General features: G+C 41.3%; 1 protein-coding gene across 2 annotated transcripts in view; it reads right to left on the bottom strand.

Moving 5' to 3' along the window:
- PLXDC2 (plexin domain containing 2) overlaps positions 1–18,223 on the bottom strand; it is a 418,561-nt gene that overhangs the window by 223,477 nt on the left and 176,861 nt on the right. For both annotated transcript variants that reach the window (XM_073334185.1, XM_073334184.1), the window contains exon 2: positions 9,200–9,411. In XM_073334185.1, the coding sequence (XP_073190286.1) occupies positions 9,200–9,411 (212 nt within the window). The remainder of the gene's footprint in view (positions 1–9,199; positions 9,412–18,223) is intronic.

The raw sequence follows: 18,223 nt of genomic DNA, 5'->3' as shown, positions 1-18,223 counted from the left end.
CTAAGAGGGTGGTGAAACACTGGAATGCGTTACCTAGGGAGGTGGTAGAATCTCCTTCCTTAGAGGTTTTTAAGGTCAGGCTTGACAAAGCCCTGGCTGGGATGATTTAACTGGGAATTGGTCCTGCTTTGAGCAGGGGGTTGGACTAGATGACCTTCTGGGGTCCCTTCCAACCCTGATATTCTATGATTCTATGAAAAGTGGAACAAAAGTGCATAAACTAATGACTGTCCCAGATTCTGATTCCAGTCCAGGCTGACATACTATTTGCTTTGATTTAGTAGGATAGGGATAAAAGGGTAGGGTGTTTTATAGCTGAAATACACTCCTTCTAGACCAGTTCACTTTCTGGCACTTCTTTATAACCAGCGCACACACACACAACAACAACGAAATCACTGGAGTACTGGAAAGAATGTCAATTACAATAAATTACTATTCGCTTGTGATTATCATCTGAAAAAGCAGCTTCTTTTGAAAACATTTCAAATACTTCTCTTAACCACATAGCAAGGATGCCAGGACCATTTGTTTCCTTGTCTCTGTCTGAACAAAGGAGATTTGATTATGCACAGAATAAATTACATTCTTCGTCTAGTGTCAAGGTAATTTTCTGGAATAAATTTTTGAAAAGCTTGAATGAAAACACTTTGAAATAGCACCTCCATAACAAAGTAATTTTCTAAACAGAATATTACAAATTTAGTTAGAGACTCTCTAGGATCTTTCCCTTCAGTTAGTAAATGATTTAACCATTCAGGATCAAATTTTATCCCCCACAGCATCATATCATAATTGACAATGATCCCAATTACCATGCCAGTATTTGCTGAACAATAAGTTCCCAGGCAAAGCAAAAGATACACCCCAATAGTTTAAAGCATATAATCAACATTCTGAAGATATCTCTCTTCTAGTACCTGCTTAGCTTATACACTCTGTTACAAGCTTCTCTTCATTGAAAAGACATGGGATTGATACAATGGTGTTAGATCAGATTTAATTATCAGCAGCATATTAAATGACCTGCAGAAGTGAGGACCAAGCTGAAATCATTCAGAATGTAATAGAACCTACGTCTGAGTTTTCTTGATAATATTTTACATTTCTGTATCACTTTTCAATATTTCACTTGGCTGCAAGCTAAACCTCAGATCTGGACAGAGCAATATGAGTTCAGAGAGACTGGAAAACTTCTAAGCCCCATCTACGGACGGTGCAATGCACATTTGCTGAACTGCTCAAAGAAATTAGGTTTAAATATGATTCCATGTGAAACGGACTAGCCCAACCTAAATTAGAACGTTATCTAAAATGCTTTAAAACTTGATTTGAATCATCTTCAATGGCCAACCAATTGTAAAACAAGTTTTAAACGGGTTCAGTCTAGTTTGAGCCTTGCTGCAGTCTGTGGAAGTCTGATGGTGATATTTGCAGTGCAGGACTGAAAATGAGTACAGAAGAGTATGGGCTGTGCATCAGAAGTCCATAAGAAATTCAGATAAGTGATTTGCAAACCACAAGAGAGGTCCCAGTCTTGCACCTCCTGGATGGATCCTTTACTTATAGAGATTGTGTTTTCATACGTACTGTATCAGCAGTTACAAATTTTTAACCAAATATGTATATCTAATGGCTCATCCCACAGTATTTGAGCACCTTCCACATAAAATCAATAGTAATAGCAAAAACCCTAGTGGAATTCATGGGAGTCTCTGGCTCTTATCCCTTTTCAATGTAAAAATCCACTCCATAGACACGGGGTATATGTGCAGGCTTCACCTTACTCCCTCTCCCAGTACTGACAGCATGGCTGGCTTGGGACACCTCACCTGGAAGGATCTTACTGCTGTTCACTCTGGAGGGAGTTTAGTTACTCACAGCAACAGTAACACATGGGATATACAGCATTCTAAGTTGTGACTGTTTTCAAGGGTAGTATGCTATGTTCAGCTCAGCAACTGTTCCTCAACCCCGAGCGCATCCCACCCTGGCAAGCGGTGCTGCCTTTTACTGGGTTGTGACTGAGGGCAGTGCTGCTGGTGACTACACAATGCCATGGTTACATACCATACAGCTCTTTTCCCCTCTACACCACACCATACCCCATTTCCCTGATTTTTTTTTAAAATCCATTCTGCTTCCAGCCGGTCATCAGGCGGAAGAGGAACCTATGATGAAGACCAATAAAGCAGGGGTGGCCAGCCTGTGGCCCGGAGCCACATGCAACTCTTCAGAAATTAATATGCGGCTCCTGGTATAAGCAACGACTCCAGGGCTGGAGTTACAGGCACCAACTTTCCAATGTGCCGGGGGGTGCTCACTGCTCAACTCCTGGCTCTGCCACAGGCCCTGCCCCCACTCCACTCCTTTCCGCCCCCTCCCTGAGCCTGCCATGCCCTTGCTCCTCCCCTAACCCCCCGAGCCTCCTGCACACCACAAAACAGCTGATCAGGAGGTGCAGGGAAGGAGGGGGAGGCCCTGATCGGTGGGGCTGCCGGTGGGTGGGAGGTGCTGGGAGTGGGGGATGGGGGGAGCTAATGGGGGGTTGCTAATGTATTACTGTGGCTCTTTGGCAATGTACATTGGTAAATTCTGGCTCCTTCTCAGGCTCAGGTTGGCCACCCCTGCAATAAAGGTTGAATGCCTCATCAACAATTCTGAAGTGAAGGATGTCCTCTGCTTGACCCATGGCATTCAACAGGTTTATACCCAGGACAAGCAGTGTAGATGAAAAACTCTCTCTCCTGTCTCCAAACCCCAGAATGAAATAGCACAAGAAAACATGTATTGAAGATTCAGTTGGAGTTGTTTCTTTATTTCTTGAGGGTTTTTCCTTCACAAAGGTTTCATAAAAAAGAGTTTTCTCTTGGCTCTTGGAGACTATAAATTACAGCACATGTGGCCCTAGAGGATTCTTTTAAAGTATCAACTTGTTCCATCAACAAATCTATGCAATTGGAAAAATCAGCTCCTTTCCCAGTCAGACCCAAAATGAGTCAAATTCTAACAAATTTTTGTTTAACTTTTCACACGTTTCCAAAACACTAAAATTATGTTTACATTATTCTGCCTGATATTTTATAATCCATATTTTAAAACATAATTGTCCATCACAAGGGAAAAATCCCACCTCTTACTCGTGATGCAGACTAATAACAGCTCTGATTTTATTACTTAGAGTCTGCAAGTGAAAACATTGCCTATGGAACTCAGTTATTACACTGAAAAGGGCCATATAAGTAGGAAAGCAAGATACTGAGAATACAATTTAAAATAAAACCATCAAAATGTAAATAAAACCCCCACAAACTGAAAGACAGCTCTACATATATAGATTGAATTCATCTATGTTAATTTAGAAGCTATAAGATCACAGAATGGATAATAGTTTTTAAAATCCCCTCAGTCAGAACTCAGGATGAATGAAGAGACTAGAAGATGGGTTCAGCAAAATTATGTGATAAAGAGGGTTCTTTTTCTTGGCTATAGTACATGCTTCCAAACAGTTTGCAAAAGAGAGAACTTTTTAAAGTTCACAACATCTGCTATACTGTTTTTTATTTCAAAATCCTTCAGACACAATTGGTGAGCAAAGCACTGTGAAGGGGGGGGGGGGGGGGGAGAATTGGCCAAACAGCCAATATGTGACCATGACATTGTTTAGTCTTTGCTAGTGAGGCAAGGACTTTTATAATTAAGCATGGACAAGTTTTTCTGTAATACTATTATGGAGTAATTCCAGCAATGATTTATTAATTCCAGTAATGCCTTATTCATTCATCAAGCTACTTGCAATTTAGTTGTAATCATTATTTTTGTTTCATAGCTCAGATTTGAAGTAAGAACAAAAGAGCGTGTACATTGAAGCCTTTTTTGCTGAAGATGCTGTCAGTCAGTAGTGGAGAGCAATCACTCTCAAATCCTAACAATTGAAAAACTTAGGTCCTGTTTCAGAGTAGCAGCCGTGTCAGTCTGTATTCGCAAAAAGAAAAAGAGGACTTGTGGCACCTTAGAGACTAACAAATTTATTTGAGCATAAGCTTTTGTGAGCTACAGCTCACTTCATCAGATGCATTCAGGTCCTGTTGTTGTTTTTGCCAGCCAGAATCATTCACTTTCATGAGTGACTGGAGTTAAGAAGAAAAATGTTTTGCTAGGGAACAACTCCAGGAGAAAACACAAAACAACAAGTGCAAAGTCCCTATTCCAGCAAAAACCCACCAGCCTTGTCCTCACTGAGTCAAGACAACCTGCAGGTCTCAAAGATGGTGAAGTAAGAGGCCAATCAGACTACTAGTGACCTCTGGCAAATGGTGCACCAGGAGCTGATCTACCATTCTGTGCAGTAAACAGGACTTGGGACAGAGAAACAAAACTAGCAACGTAGGCTGAGATTCACCCATATGCAGAGCATCCTGTACATCATTTACACCTCACCTAATAATAATTATTATTATTGTTATTAATATAGTATTTTGTATAATATACAAGGGGCTTTGCAGACATAGTCACCCTGATTCAGTAAGGTACTTGAGCAGGTGCCTTTAGTATTGATCTCAATGGGAACAGAGTTAGGCTAATGCTAAACACTTCTAACAGTGTACTGCATCCTAAAAATGATAAATATTAATCATCATTACAAAATATCTAATTTAAACACATGGGATTATAAATGGGAAAATACGGACTGCAATTGCCATGAAATAATTTTAAAAAACCAAGATATTCTCAAGGTTTAGAAAGTAGTTACTAAAAAGTGGTGTAACCTTATCTAATGCAGAGAAATGGGCTGCAACATATATTGGTAATACCTTTCTCCATATCAAACGCTATCAAAGCTAAGGAGTATATAATATTAGTGTCCTCCATCTTTACTTTGAGGAAAATATTGTTAAAGAGTTGTGTAGGGTGTTAGCCACCAGACTAGCATGACTTTAATGGGCTTCATGGGATTAAAATCTCAAACAACTCTTTGAAAGAAATCTACTTTTAGGAGATTAACTCAAACTACCTGAAAAGCCAACAGTTTTCAAGGAGAACTAGATAACTTAATGACTGTAACTTAAACAGGCAAACCCAGTTAAATCTTAGTTGGATTATCTTGGAATACATAGGCTAAAGCAGGGACCAGCAACCTTTGGCACGTGGTCCATCAGGAAAATCTACTGGGGGGCCGGGACGGTTTGTTTACCTGCAGCGTCCGCAGGTTCAGCTGATTGCAGCTCCCACAGGCGCAGTTTGCCATTCCAGGCCAATGGGGTCTGCGGGAAGCGGCGTGGGCCAAGGGATGTGCTGGACGGATGAACTAGATGACCTCTTGAGGTCCTTTCCAGACCTACACTTCTAGAAATTGTGGTTATTGCCTGGTAATGAAGGCAATCCAGTACCCTAGGCACACACAGGGCTCTAGCTTCACTTGGAGTGGTGGTGGCTGGTGGATCACCCTCTCCTACCCTACCAGAATGGTAGGCAGAAGCTTTGGATGGCCTCTCCCTCTCCCACACTGGACTGGCACCAGCCTTTTTCCCTGCCTTTGGGAGCAGTAGGGGTGCCAGTAAGGGTTCTCCCTCCCACCTGTGAGGTAGGGGAACCCCACCCCCTAGGACCTAACCCGTCAGAAGGGGTGAAACTGATTAGGTAGGTGAGCTGAGCACACCGTAGTCTTATCTTCCTGCTACACACAGAATACTACTGTGGGGATGGTGTTGGGAGGGCCCCCCAGAGCAGTGGAGTTAGCACTCTACAGAGATGCCTGGGAAAGTTCACACCACTCAGAGCTATTGCTGCAGGCTGTCTGCAAGCTCAGACACATATTGCTGTGCTGGTCACTCTCAGTTCACATTTTCAAGGTGTGTGCGTGTTTTTTGTTTTTTGCAACAATAAGGGCTAAACATTTACTTCTTTTTAAAATGAAAGATAAGATTATGATGTAATCACGTGACTCCAGCAGCAGGTGCTCTAGGCCAATACAATCTATGTCTTAATCTCTACCAAAAATTAAATGGGTGAATCCATCAGGCTCTGAAGCTCTCTCTCTTCAACAGGGTCCACCTTCCTAAGGGCCCAGTTCAAGAAAATATCCATATATAGGAAAGCACTTGAGCATGTGTTTTAGTTTAAACAAGTGCTGAAGTGCTTTTTTGAATCCAGCCCCAGTAGGCAGAAAGGGAATTCTGGCCAGGAAGAGAGTAAACATTCCCACGCTTGCCACAAATGTTGAAGGATCCTGAATGATGCTTGGGACCCTCAGACTTACGTTTCATTGGAGAGACTGCACCTGCAGCAGTACAGCACATCTAATCATCTCAGACTGGTCCAGCACTGAGGTCATTGGCTTGGCCCTGACTTAGAAGAAACTGAATCCACCCCACCAGGACTTGGAGGCCTTCAATCCCCATAACCAGCAAGGTTAACCCTTCTTAACTTATGACAGACTGTGGGGCAGAGGAGCGTTGTGAGGTTTAGTTGATAGCTTCTAAAACATTTGGCTGTTCTCTGATGAAAATATGTAAGTGAAAAGTTGTTATTATAGTACTATAAAATACTAAGAAAAATCAGTGAAGCTGCACCCACTTACCCCAGGCTGAATTTGTCTCTAGGAATTTTTTTCCATAAGAAAGGTCAAATTTGATACTACACTTAGGAAATCAAATTTATGGCTTTTTACAAAACAAGACACACTCATATTTATTTCTTCTTGTTCTTGTTCTGTGTTTGTTTTACAGTTGGTTTGAAGCAGGGCTTATCATGGTAAAGGAAGCTGTGGGGAGAGACTATATATCATCCTTAGGGTGTATGTCAAAGCATCTTTGATATTTACAATGAAAGAGTATAACATAATTTAGACAAACAATATCTGTTGTGAATGAGTTTTGTAATGCTTTATTGTCATGAAATATGAATAAGAGATGACCATCAGTTTGTGGATTTTCTTCAAGAATTACAATACACAGGGAAGAAGGGTGACTAAAAAAAATCAGTATGTCTTTCCAGAGCTGCTGCTGATCTCCAAAGGTTCAGGAGAGGGATTTGCTACATACGGCTATCTACACTTTGAATATTCGTTATACGCTGCTCCTAGTCTATGAAGCTGGTCATCAAGGATTTTGTAAGGTGGGTGTATGTTATAATGAGAATTTATAATGGAATCCAATACAGTTCAGAGCCACAATTCAGTTATTTTACCCTGCGGTGAAGCCTTTAGAAAAGGAGCAATATGAAAGGGTACTGCACCTGAATTTAACAAAGTAGGTTACTGTGAGTGAAACTTGTTAGTACACACTGTCAGTGCACTTTGCTCTCATCAATCTAAACATATTTAGGGAAGATGCATGTGAGAAAATATCACCACTACCCACATCTGCTTGCAAGTATTCTCTTCTAACCCGTACACCGCCACATTTTACTGTCATTCCTGGAATTACAGCCAGTTCAGATTATAAAATCTTAGAACATCAGCAGAACAGAGAAGCAAGGCAACACTGCATTACCCCCTAGAGATAAGCCATGAAAAGTTCAGCCACATGAATATATTTATAGCTGCGTGTCTTACTTTATCAACCAAATAATCAGAAGCAAGATCTGTGTCCTGCCTGACTGACTAGTTACATATGTGCCCAGATGGGAGTACAGGAGGCAATAAACAACTCATAAATCAACACACAAGTCAAGAGTATCATTTACCAGCCAGTAACTTCCATGTTAATGCAAACAGAAGATGCAATTAGCACTCTGAAAACTGTAAAACTGAAAAGTCAAAAACAATCTCTCTTTGCCTCCCACCCAGAAAAGCCTTATCATTTTTGACTGAAACACTACTGACTCCACAGATGGCTTTGTGTTCCTTGTATTTGTTGTTCTTTAGCCAAAATAATTATTAAATAATAAGAACAATAAATAATACAATTAAAATAGATGTGCCACAAAAACTGAAAGTTGTTTTGTTCATTCAAGAATAAGTTCTCCTAGAATTAAGATTTAAATGGTACTGTTGTTCTGGAAGCAAAATATAGAGAGTAGAATTGAATAGGATTTAGATTAAATAATTATTTATTCCAAAATGTATTCTGCTTCAAGAATATAGAGTACTTTTCATAATTTAAGCAAACAACAAGTAATTACTGTTTTTAAAACATCAAGTCAATCAGCACTGAAGTCTTTACTTACTATCCATCTATAATCAGATAGTGGATTTCCAAATTACCACAGAAAAATAGCTCAAATCCAAAAAATATTCAGTTACTTGTCACCAACCAATCAGAGAGAAGAATCTCAAAAATACTTAGCGTCAAATTCTGCTCTCAGTTATACGGGTGTAATATGGGAGTAACTCCACTGAATTCAATAGAGTTCATCTAGATTTACAAAGGTGTGAATGAGAGGAAAATCTGTCCCTTCAGGCTCCTGAGCAAATAATCGAAGTTTAAGTTTATATTCTAATATTCACACATTCACACAACAGTCACAGCTCTAAGGATCCATAGTCTACTGAGGTCAACGGGGAATCTTTCCATTGACTTCAATGTGCTATGAAACAATTGACAATTAGGTTGCTGGTTCACTGAGACCTATCATGCCAACCGATATTGTCTCATTATTTCCTCATAATCCCCCATCAGGGTCTCTGTGTCCATCTGTTTTCTATTGTTTTATACTTAGATTCTAAGCTTTTTAGGGCAGGGACTATCTTTTTGTTCTATGTATGTACAGCACCTACCACAATGGGGTCCTGGTCCATGACTAGGACTCCTAGGTTCAACAGTAATACAAATAATTAATAATAAGTTGCTTCTTTTTTATAAACTATTCTCTTTTCCTTTTCAGGTCCTCCAGCAAGAACTCCTAATGATGTCAAAAAGCCTCCCTTGTCTTGTACGGCAAGGAGACCGACAGCCTCCATCTTGAAATGACCAGTACAGTGGGAGAAACCACCTCTTTCCCCAAGAGTCACAAGTGTCACTCCCTCCCAGACTCTCCAAGTCTAGCAACTGGAGAACAGAAACTGGAGCCCACATGATAACATGTTACATAAACTGTGAGGCCATTAGGCTAGCCTCAGTCATCAAAGTTGAAATGCACTGAACTCATCTCTTAGCTTTTAAAAACATTTTGTAGGGTTCTGGAACTTTGATTCATGCCACCACTAACAGTGTAGTTCACAAACTAAATAAAGTTCGAACGTGGAACGAATCTCTACCTCAATCTGTGTGGTGTTGTCATGTCCCTCGTCAAGTAGTAGGTCTGTGAAGCCCCCAGGCTCTGAGGAATCCTGCCCCATGCTGGCTCTGTTAGTATCGACTGATTTGAGAGACTCTGAGTGCCTTTTCCACCTGTGACTGTATAGATGCGAATCCACTTGTACGTTTTCCTCCACTCGAGGGGAGCTCTGAACAACTTCATAAAACACACCTGTTTGACAAAAGAAAATAATAATAATGTAGGGGACAGATGGTTATTTATCAGTTGGGATCCAAGCAGCTATCACAGCCAATAACTTTGTTTTATTGATCATAAAAGTAATAGTGCTAATAATTATAAGGTCTGATTATTTCTTACGTAAGAGTCTTATAAAATCAAATAAAAGTTGATAATCTTTCTATACGTTCTTTAAACCATCCTGTTTAATTTAATACTATACTATATATCTGAATGAATGCTATAAAATGATGTTTAAAAATCTACAGAAAGAATATAATTTTATCAAATTCAAAAGATTTGAGCGATTTTTGTAGATCCTTACTAAATTTCTACAGAGCACTGTTGTTTTCATCCCTGTCTATTTCATGGTTTAAGAAAAGCCTTTCCATGACAGAGAGATTGACATTCTCCATGTTGACACCTCCATCTACCCAAGTACCATCTCTCCCCAAACCAAACCAAAAATCTGAAACAAACAAAACCAACCACCCAATAAAAAAAATACCCCAGGCAGAGTTTTATCCCCAAAGGGGAAGAGGAACCAGACATTCATGTCCACTATGGACTTCACTATTGCTGCTGATTTTATGTGGAAGGCATTCAGATGCTATGATGATGGGTGGCAATTTTAAACAGTAACTCCTCATGTAAAGTCATCCCGGTTAACATTGTTTCATTGCTGATCAATTAGGGAACATGCTCGTTTAAAGTTGTGCAATGCTCCCTTATAACCTTGTTTGGCAGCCGCCTGCTTTGTCCACTGCTTGCAGGAAGAGCAGCCCATTGCAGCCAGCTGGTGGGGACTTGGAACCAGAGTGGACCAGCAGCCCCCCTATCAGCTCTCTGCTCCCCTAAGTTCCCTGTGCAGCAGCCATCCAGCAGGCTGTCAATGTCCGGGCAGTTCAGCTGTCCCTCCCCCACTGCCATGTGCTGCTCCTGCCCTCTGCCTTGGAGCTGCTCCCAGGAGCCTCCTACTTGCTGTACAAGGGTGGGGGGAGAGCGGAGCTAATGTCAGGGTGTCCCCCTCCCTCCTGCTCCTGCCTCCCACTTACCCCATCTCCATAGAGTGGGGGGAGACACGACAGGGCTCAGGACAGAGGGAGCTTGCTGACAGGAGAAGCTGTCTCAAATGGCTGATCTACTTAAAAACGCAATGTACCTAGAGTGGGGTCAGAATACTTAAAGGGGCAATGCACATCTCTCTCACACACACACACAGGTGAGAGTCTCTGTCTGCCATGCTGTCTCCCCTCCCTCCATTTGTGCTGCCTTGTAGTGTATGAGGCTACATTAACAAAAATGTGTTACCCCTTGAGGGCTCAGCTATTTTAGTTCATCATTTAGTAGTAACACATTCCCTGGGAAATATCCCACCCTCTGACTTCACCACCTCAACCAAGCTTCATAATCATCATTGTGGAGTACAGTATTAAACTGTTTGTTTAAAACTTATACTGTGTGTGTGTGTATATATATAATAAAGTATTTTGTCTGGTGAAAATATTTTCCTGGAACCTAACCCCCCTATTTACATTAATTCTTATGGGGAAATTGGATTCGCTTAACATCATTTCGCTTAAAGTCGCATTTTTCAGGAACATAACTACTACGTTAAGTAAGGAGTTACTGTAAATATTAAAGACAGCAGACTTCCCCATAATATCTGTTTCAGCATAGAAAACAAATATTGCTTACTGTGTCACTAGTGATGAATGCTAATGTTGTGTGAAGTTTACAGAGATTGACAATGCCCTTAGCACAAATATGTAGTCTCATGACATGTGTTTTATCCCCGTCCTTTTGGGCTTTACAAGTAAACTTATTCTCTTGCTGTGAACAAAAACACCACCATCAAAAACTCTTGAGCAATTTCCACTTTGCTTAACTCAACAAACAATAAAAAAATGCATTTGTTAATTCACAATAACTGTATTTAATTTATATAGCAATACTTAGAATTTATATTTTGCTGTATGTCTTCAAAGGCCTGTATTGATATTAACTAATTAATCTTTAGAAAACCAATGTGTGGCAGGTAAGTAACATTATCCCCATTTTCTGGATGGAAGAACTGGCAAAGAAGCTTTATGATTTATTAAAATATAATGTAATAGTGGTGTAAAATTACATGGTACTTTACAAACATAAATTAAGGCACAATCCATGCCCATAGAGAAGCTGGACTAGAACTCAGGAGTTTCTGATTCCCAATCACATGCTTAATCCATTAGACATTGTCACTATCATATTAACACTACAAAGAAACAAAATATTTGCCCAATGCTGCAAAACCTTTATTTTATGAATAAGGATGACTCAGCCAAGTAAGGCTTTGCAGAACTGGACCCAGCATTTGGCTTGGTTACATAATATTTGTATTTGCATGGCACTGCATAATTGACCGAGTGCAATGTGGGGTGTTTTTTCATATTCCTCTGAAATATCTGATATGATGGTAGGATTCAGGAGGATCAGGAGGCAGGATATAGGAGTAGGAGAATCACAGTCCCAAACACTTGGGTCATATTTTATCTCTACACACCATCAGAAGCAACAGTTTCAGTACTCTGCATTGCCATGCAGCGGATCAAATTTGACCCTTATCCCCAGTATCGTCCCCCATGGAACATGAAGGTGGGAGTGCCGTGGGAGCAGTGTATCCAGCCTCCCAGGGAGACGAAAGGTCTCTGAATACTCAGTAGTGACCCTCCACCTGATTAAAGGGGCAGGATCCACAAGGGTCATCAAGGGAAGAGGTACAGTAGAGATAAAGGTGGGGAAAGAATTTTCAGATGCTGAAAAATAAATAACTAGTCAAATAGTTTCTATCACTTTTTTCCCTTGCAGCGACTCAAGCAAAATGGCATTTCCAAAGCCCTAATAGGTAATAGGTAATCTTCCTGCTGACACATTAGAGGAAGTGAACAGAAAACTAGCATTCAAAAGGTTAAATGAGTAATAAGGAATCCCTGTATTTTTGCATGTAAGGAAATTGGGGATGGGGATGGATCTACCAGCCATCACTCCTTACAGAGCAGAGTCAGTTGCAATAGTGACAAATGTTATGACAGACTTCAGGCTGCTGTATAGACTATTTTGGGACACTAGCTCAATAGCTCATCCTCCAAACTGTTTGATCACCCTCATCTCCCTGGAAATTAATGTGAGTGGAAGGTGATCAGATCCTGAAAGAATCTGACCTTTAATGACCATTCTTAAGGCAGAATAAATAGTCTCAGGCCTTAGTCATCTCCAGAAACCAACTAATCCCATTGCTTTCTTTTAGTCACTGTTTTTCTTTTAGGCACTGTGTTTTCTGAAAAGCCTAAAACAGTTTTCAATAAACTGCTTCAGATATCCTTGTTTTATCTAACAATCAGCTGCCAGAGACAGAGGGACCGCTCAATAGCTGAACTGACCCATTCCCTCAGAAAGCTTTATCAACTGCCAGTCACAAATCCATTCAAAGCTACCCTACCTGCTTCACCTTAGAGAAGCTCATCAAAATGTTAAGGGATAATAGGGCCTCAGGTCACACAGTGCTGACAAATATGACAAACACAACAGCTTCAATCAAAGATGTGTTTAGTGCCTGCAATACAAATCAGTGACAGTATGATTGAAAATACCAAGTTACTATATTTGTAAGCATCCATATTTGATAACAGACTCCTGGAGAGAAAAGCAGGGGTAAGTACACCCACCCACCCATAATTACACTGTGTCAAAAATCACATTCAGTACAATTATATCAGGTTACTAATATAACAATTGAACTTAGTATGGCCCTTTTTCATAGATCAGATAATGCAGTAGGTAAATGTACAGTTTCCTATTTGAAAGTCAATGTTCAACATAGGTTAGGCCTCGTTTGCACAGTTTTTATACAGATTTAATTATTTTGGTTAGGGCTATGATTTTCTACTTAAATAGTAAAATTGGTGCTACTCCTAGCTCAGGACTACACTACAGATTTCTGCCACCATAGCTGTGTCAGTCAGAGGTGTGAAGAACTGTGATCCCTGACCAATGAAGTCATGCCAGTAGAAGCCCTAGTGTAGACATGTTATATTGGTAAAGCTGCACTTTTACTGGTATAACTTGTTTTGCTTGTCGGGGGTGGGCTTATTAAGTGCAACGCCAATATAGTATACTAGTATTTCTATACCAGTAAAGCACTCCTAGTGTACATACAGCCCTAGTGTGGACACAGTCATTATGACACAAAGGGGCCTTCCACAGGTATAGCTTATTATTCTTCCCTTACAAGAATAAGCTATACAGATATAAGGCCAACAGTACATACCAATATAACTGTGTCCAGTCTCTAGCTCTGCCAGTATAGTTGAAGCAATACAATTGTGTGTGTAGCTATGACCTTAAGCATGAAGTCAGTCTTGTGATCTCTCAACTTCACCTGTAAAGACTGTTTGTTCACATTACAAAACAACTGCAGAATTCAACATAATTGATCCAGGATTGGCAGAGTAGGGATATTGCAGGTTAAGTCTGAGGCAAATAGCAGAGCTATACTATGGAGTTTTCTCAGCCCCTGACTGTACTTATTACTGTCTCTAACTATTGCTGTATCATATTTCTATATGTAATAAAGTCCACCAAATTATTGTATTGTTTGTTCTAAAAGCAACAGCCAAGAATTATTAAGGGCCGTTTCTAACCAAATCAGCAAAACAGCTTCCCCTTCATGAATCTCCAGTCTTGAGGAAATGAAACACAGCATCACTTTCTTGAAGTCGGCTGAATAGATTGATTGCTTTTTATCCACTATATGTAAATGTAAAGTTAATTAATCACTGATGGAAATCAGTTAGATCAGTGATAGTGTCTTCTAACTTCTGAAGTCAGACAACTCAAGAAAAATAAATGTGCAGAGCCCTAGAAATGCAGCTCTTTCCCAGGTTAAAGCTATTTCACCTTTTTTTGTGAACGCAGCTAATGGATCGCTGATGCAAAGAACAGCGGTTTACAGGAAATGTAACAAAGTGTTTTACTGTTACCATTTAAATCTCAGTGTTTTCACCCAATTAGCCTGCAGAGGAATAAGTAATTCAATTCAAATGGAATGCAGGTCTGGCAAATTAGGTGCCAGCTCATGCCAAGGCCCTCACTAACACTGACATGCATAGCCGGAAGCCAGTTTGGCTCGCTTGTATGTTAGTATTATCAAAATAGATATTAGAGTTATAAGTAGGGTTGCCAGCTGTCTGGTTTTCAACTGGAATGCCAGGTCAGAAGGGGACCCTGGTGGCTATGGTCAGCACTGCTGACGGGGCCACTAAAAGTCCGGCTGGCGGCTCAGCGGGGCTAAAAGGCATGCTCTCTGCCTGCCCTGGCTCTGCGTGGCTCCCAGAAGTGGCGACGTGTAGGGGCAGCCAGGCAGCTCCATGCGCTGCCCACGCCTGCAGATGCAACCCCCACAGCTCTCGTTGGCCATGGTTCCCAGCCAACAGCAGCTGTGGGGGAAGCACTGCCTGGCTGGCTCTGCGCCTATGGGCTGCAGGGATATGCTAACCACTTGAGCCATCTGTGTTAAGTGCCACCCAGAGCCTGCACCCCTCACCCCAACCTTCCTGCCCCAGCCCTGAGCCCCCTCCTGCACCCTGAACCCCTTGGCCCCAGCCCGGAGCCCTTGCACCCCAAGCACCTCGACCCCAGCCCCACCCCAGGGGGCTCCCTTCCGGAGCCCACACCCCCTTCTGCACCCCAACCCCCTGCCCCAGCCCGGAGCCCCCTCCCACACTCCAAATCCCTCATTTCTGGCCCCACTCTGGATCCCACACCCCAAGCCAGAGCCCTCACCCCATCCCACACCCCAACCCCCTGCCCTATCCTGGAGCCCCCTCTCACACCCAAACCCCTCATCCTCAGCCCCACCCCTGAGCCTGCAATCCCAGCCAGAGCCCTCACCCCTCCTGCACCCCACCCCCCTTCCCCAGCCCAGCGAAAATGAGCGAGTGAGTGAGGGTGGGGGAAAATGAGCGAGTGGGAGAGGGTGGAGGAAGGGGGGGTGGAGTGAGCAGGGGGCATGGCCTCGGAGAAAGGGCGGGGCAGGGGCAGGGCCTTGGGGAAGGGGCATGGCAGAGGGAAGGGCAAGAGTGTTCAGTTTTTGGCAATCAGAAAGTTGGCAATCCTAGTTATAAGAATGTGTTTAGATTTTATAAAATGCTTGTAGGATGCTGCATGTGTATTAATCTTACTTAGAATATCTGTATCCCATGTTATAAGGTAGCGTTTAAGTGTTTGCTCTGTAACTATAAAAATAGGTTTCAGAGTAGCAGCCGTGTTAGTCTGTATTCGCAAAAAGAAAAGGAGGACTTGTGGCACCTTAGAGACTAACCAATTTATGCATCCGATGAAGTGAGCTGTAGCTCATGAAAGCTTATGCTCAAATAAATTGGTTGGTCTCTAAGGTGCCACAACTATAAAAATGTTTGCAAAGACTGTAAACTCCCAGAATCAGGGGGAAAGCGTTACCAAGTATGAAATACTAGTTTACCACTAGAGTTGCCAACTCTTACTGAAGTTATTCTGGGAGATTTTTTTCCCAACATGACATAATGTCATTTTCTTAAAATACCCTATTAAAAATCTCCTGGATTGCTTTCAGTCCTCACCAGGAGATCAATGCCGATTCCAGGAGACTCCAGGCCAATCCTGCAAGGTTGGCAACCCGATTTACCAAAAGAGGTGTTATCTCCTCCCCAACAAAAGAAAGCCTATAGACACTAGAAAAGCCATTGTGGAACATCAGTGGATAAAAGATTGTTGATTGACTCCCCCACACTTCTGAAGAGGGAACGTACACAAGCCCTCGTCCCATCACAGCCTGAATCCTGCGGGAAGTGAATAAAAATCCCTGTTAAGGACAAACTGTTTTCCCTATGCTGCTTGAACTCTGAGGGATGAAGATTTCCAAGCACGGTTAGCCCTAAAGGACATATAAACCTTTGCATATTATAGCAGCTACTATAATCTTTTGGAACCTAAGACTGTATCTCATTTGTGTGTATGTTTACCCGCTTTACCCTTGTAAATAACTCTCTCATTTCTTTTTTCCAGTTAATAAACCTTTAGTTAGTTTATTATAGGATTGGCTACAAGTGTTGTCTTTGGAGAGAGATCTAGGGTGCACTTGACCTTATTAGTCTTTTGGACTGGGAGCAACCTAAATATTTTGTGATTTATGGTGTAGGTGACCATTTATCACTAAGTCCATCTTGCCTGGGCGGCAAGCTAGACTGCAGTGTCCAAAGAGACTGTCTGCAACTTTCTGCTAAGACTGGTATATAGTGCTTCAGGATTTCATTTGTTACTGGGTTGGTTTGATTTGATTTGATTATAGAACATTGCACCAGTTTATCAGAGTAACAGCCGTGTTAGTCTGTATTCGCAAAAAGAAAAGGAGTACTTGTGGCACCTTAGAGACTAACCAATTTATTTGAGCATGAGCTTTCGTGAGCTACAGCTCACTTCATCGGAGCTCAAATAAATTGGTTAGTCTCTAAGGTGCCACAAGTACTCCTTTTCTTTTTGCACCAGTTTAGGGTATCTGCCCTTCTTTTTGACAGTCTGCCCTGAGGTTGGCACTAATGGTCGTGAACCACTCGAAACAGTATGACAATTCATACCTCAAAAACAGTATTAAAAAGTCTGTTTATGAGATATAAAATCCTACTTCTCAACCTGACTGGGCTCAAAAGTCAGAAAGACCAAATATAAGACAGAAGAAATTATTCATGCAAGAAATAGAAAATTCTGTGGGATGCAATCCTTTAAGTATTTTTAATAAGATTAGTTTCGTGATTTTTTTAAATTTCTGATGTACATGTTTTTGCTGGTTTTTTTAAGCCATGAAAGGGAGGGGATACTGAATTTCTGGGGAAAATAGATATGTTTGAGACAAAAATGAGCGACATCCCTCACAAATCAGCTATTTATACAACTTTAATGTAGCATATATTTGGAAGCCCCCTTGCATTAGTGTGCAAGGAGAAGACCACAAAGAATCTGTGATATTCCAAACTGTGTCGGTTTGGCTAGTTTCTGATCTTCCCAGCAGGTAATGGTAAAAGCAGCCCTGGTGGAGAAGTTCTGATCAGTTGTAGCTTGAGGGAAAGCCAAAGGCTAAAAAAGATGCAAGTATACTGCTTAACTGGTGGATTAGCTAACCACAGTGTTAGATCACTGACTTCTTTGTAGCATGCAGAGGCTAAGCATGTTAATTCCACTGCCACCGGTCTGGCCAAGATACTTTTGTTCTCAATATGCCTGTCAGGCTCAGTAATATTGGCGTTTGGAGGGTAACTGGTTTAATGGGCAGCCTTGTCAGACTGCAACTGTGAGCCCTCCAACTCCCTGACTCAATGTCATATCCAAGATCTGACAGCATGAGCCAAGAAATACAGAAGAGAAAAGTTAAAATGACTGAGTTAAAATGACAATTTAAATGGAAAAGAAACACAATCCAGGATTTAAATCCAAACTCTGCACTGTACCTTTCCTTAATGATAATAGTTCCTAGATTGTCCTTACTACAGCAGAAATAAAGGAACAAGGGTGGCATAATTTGGTGTAACAAAAAAATCCATATTATCCCACACCACCCCTGCCATGGGAGAACATCTATGATCATCTTGTTAGCAAATTAGTGCCTAAATATGGATAAACTCCTGAGGTCCTAACTCAGTGTTTACTCAGTTCTTACTGAGTCAATGAGAGTTTGCCAAAATAAGAACTGAATAAATTCAGTGGTAATACTTCTATTTAGAATTTATATAACCCT

This window comes from Lepidochelys kempii, chromosome 2, assembly GCF_965140285.1.
Source record: "Lepidochelys kempii isolate rLepKem1 chromosome 2, rLepKem1.hap1, whole genome shotgun sequence".
NCBI lineage: Eukaryota > Metazoa > Chordata > Testudines > Cheloniidae > Lepidochelys > Lepidochelys kempii.
Note: the sequence above shows the minus strand (reverse complement) of the source record. Positions and strands in the feature narration are given on the sequence as shown.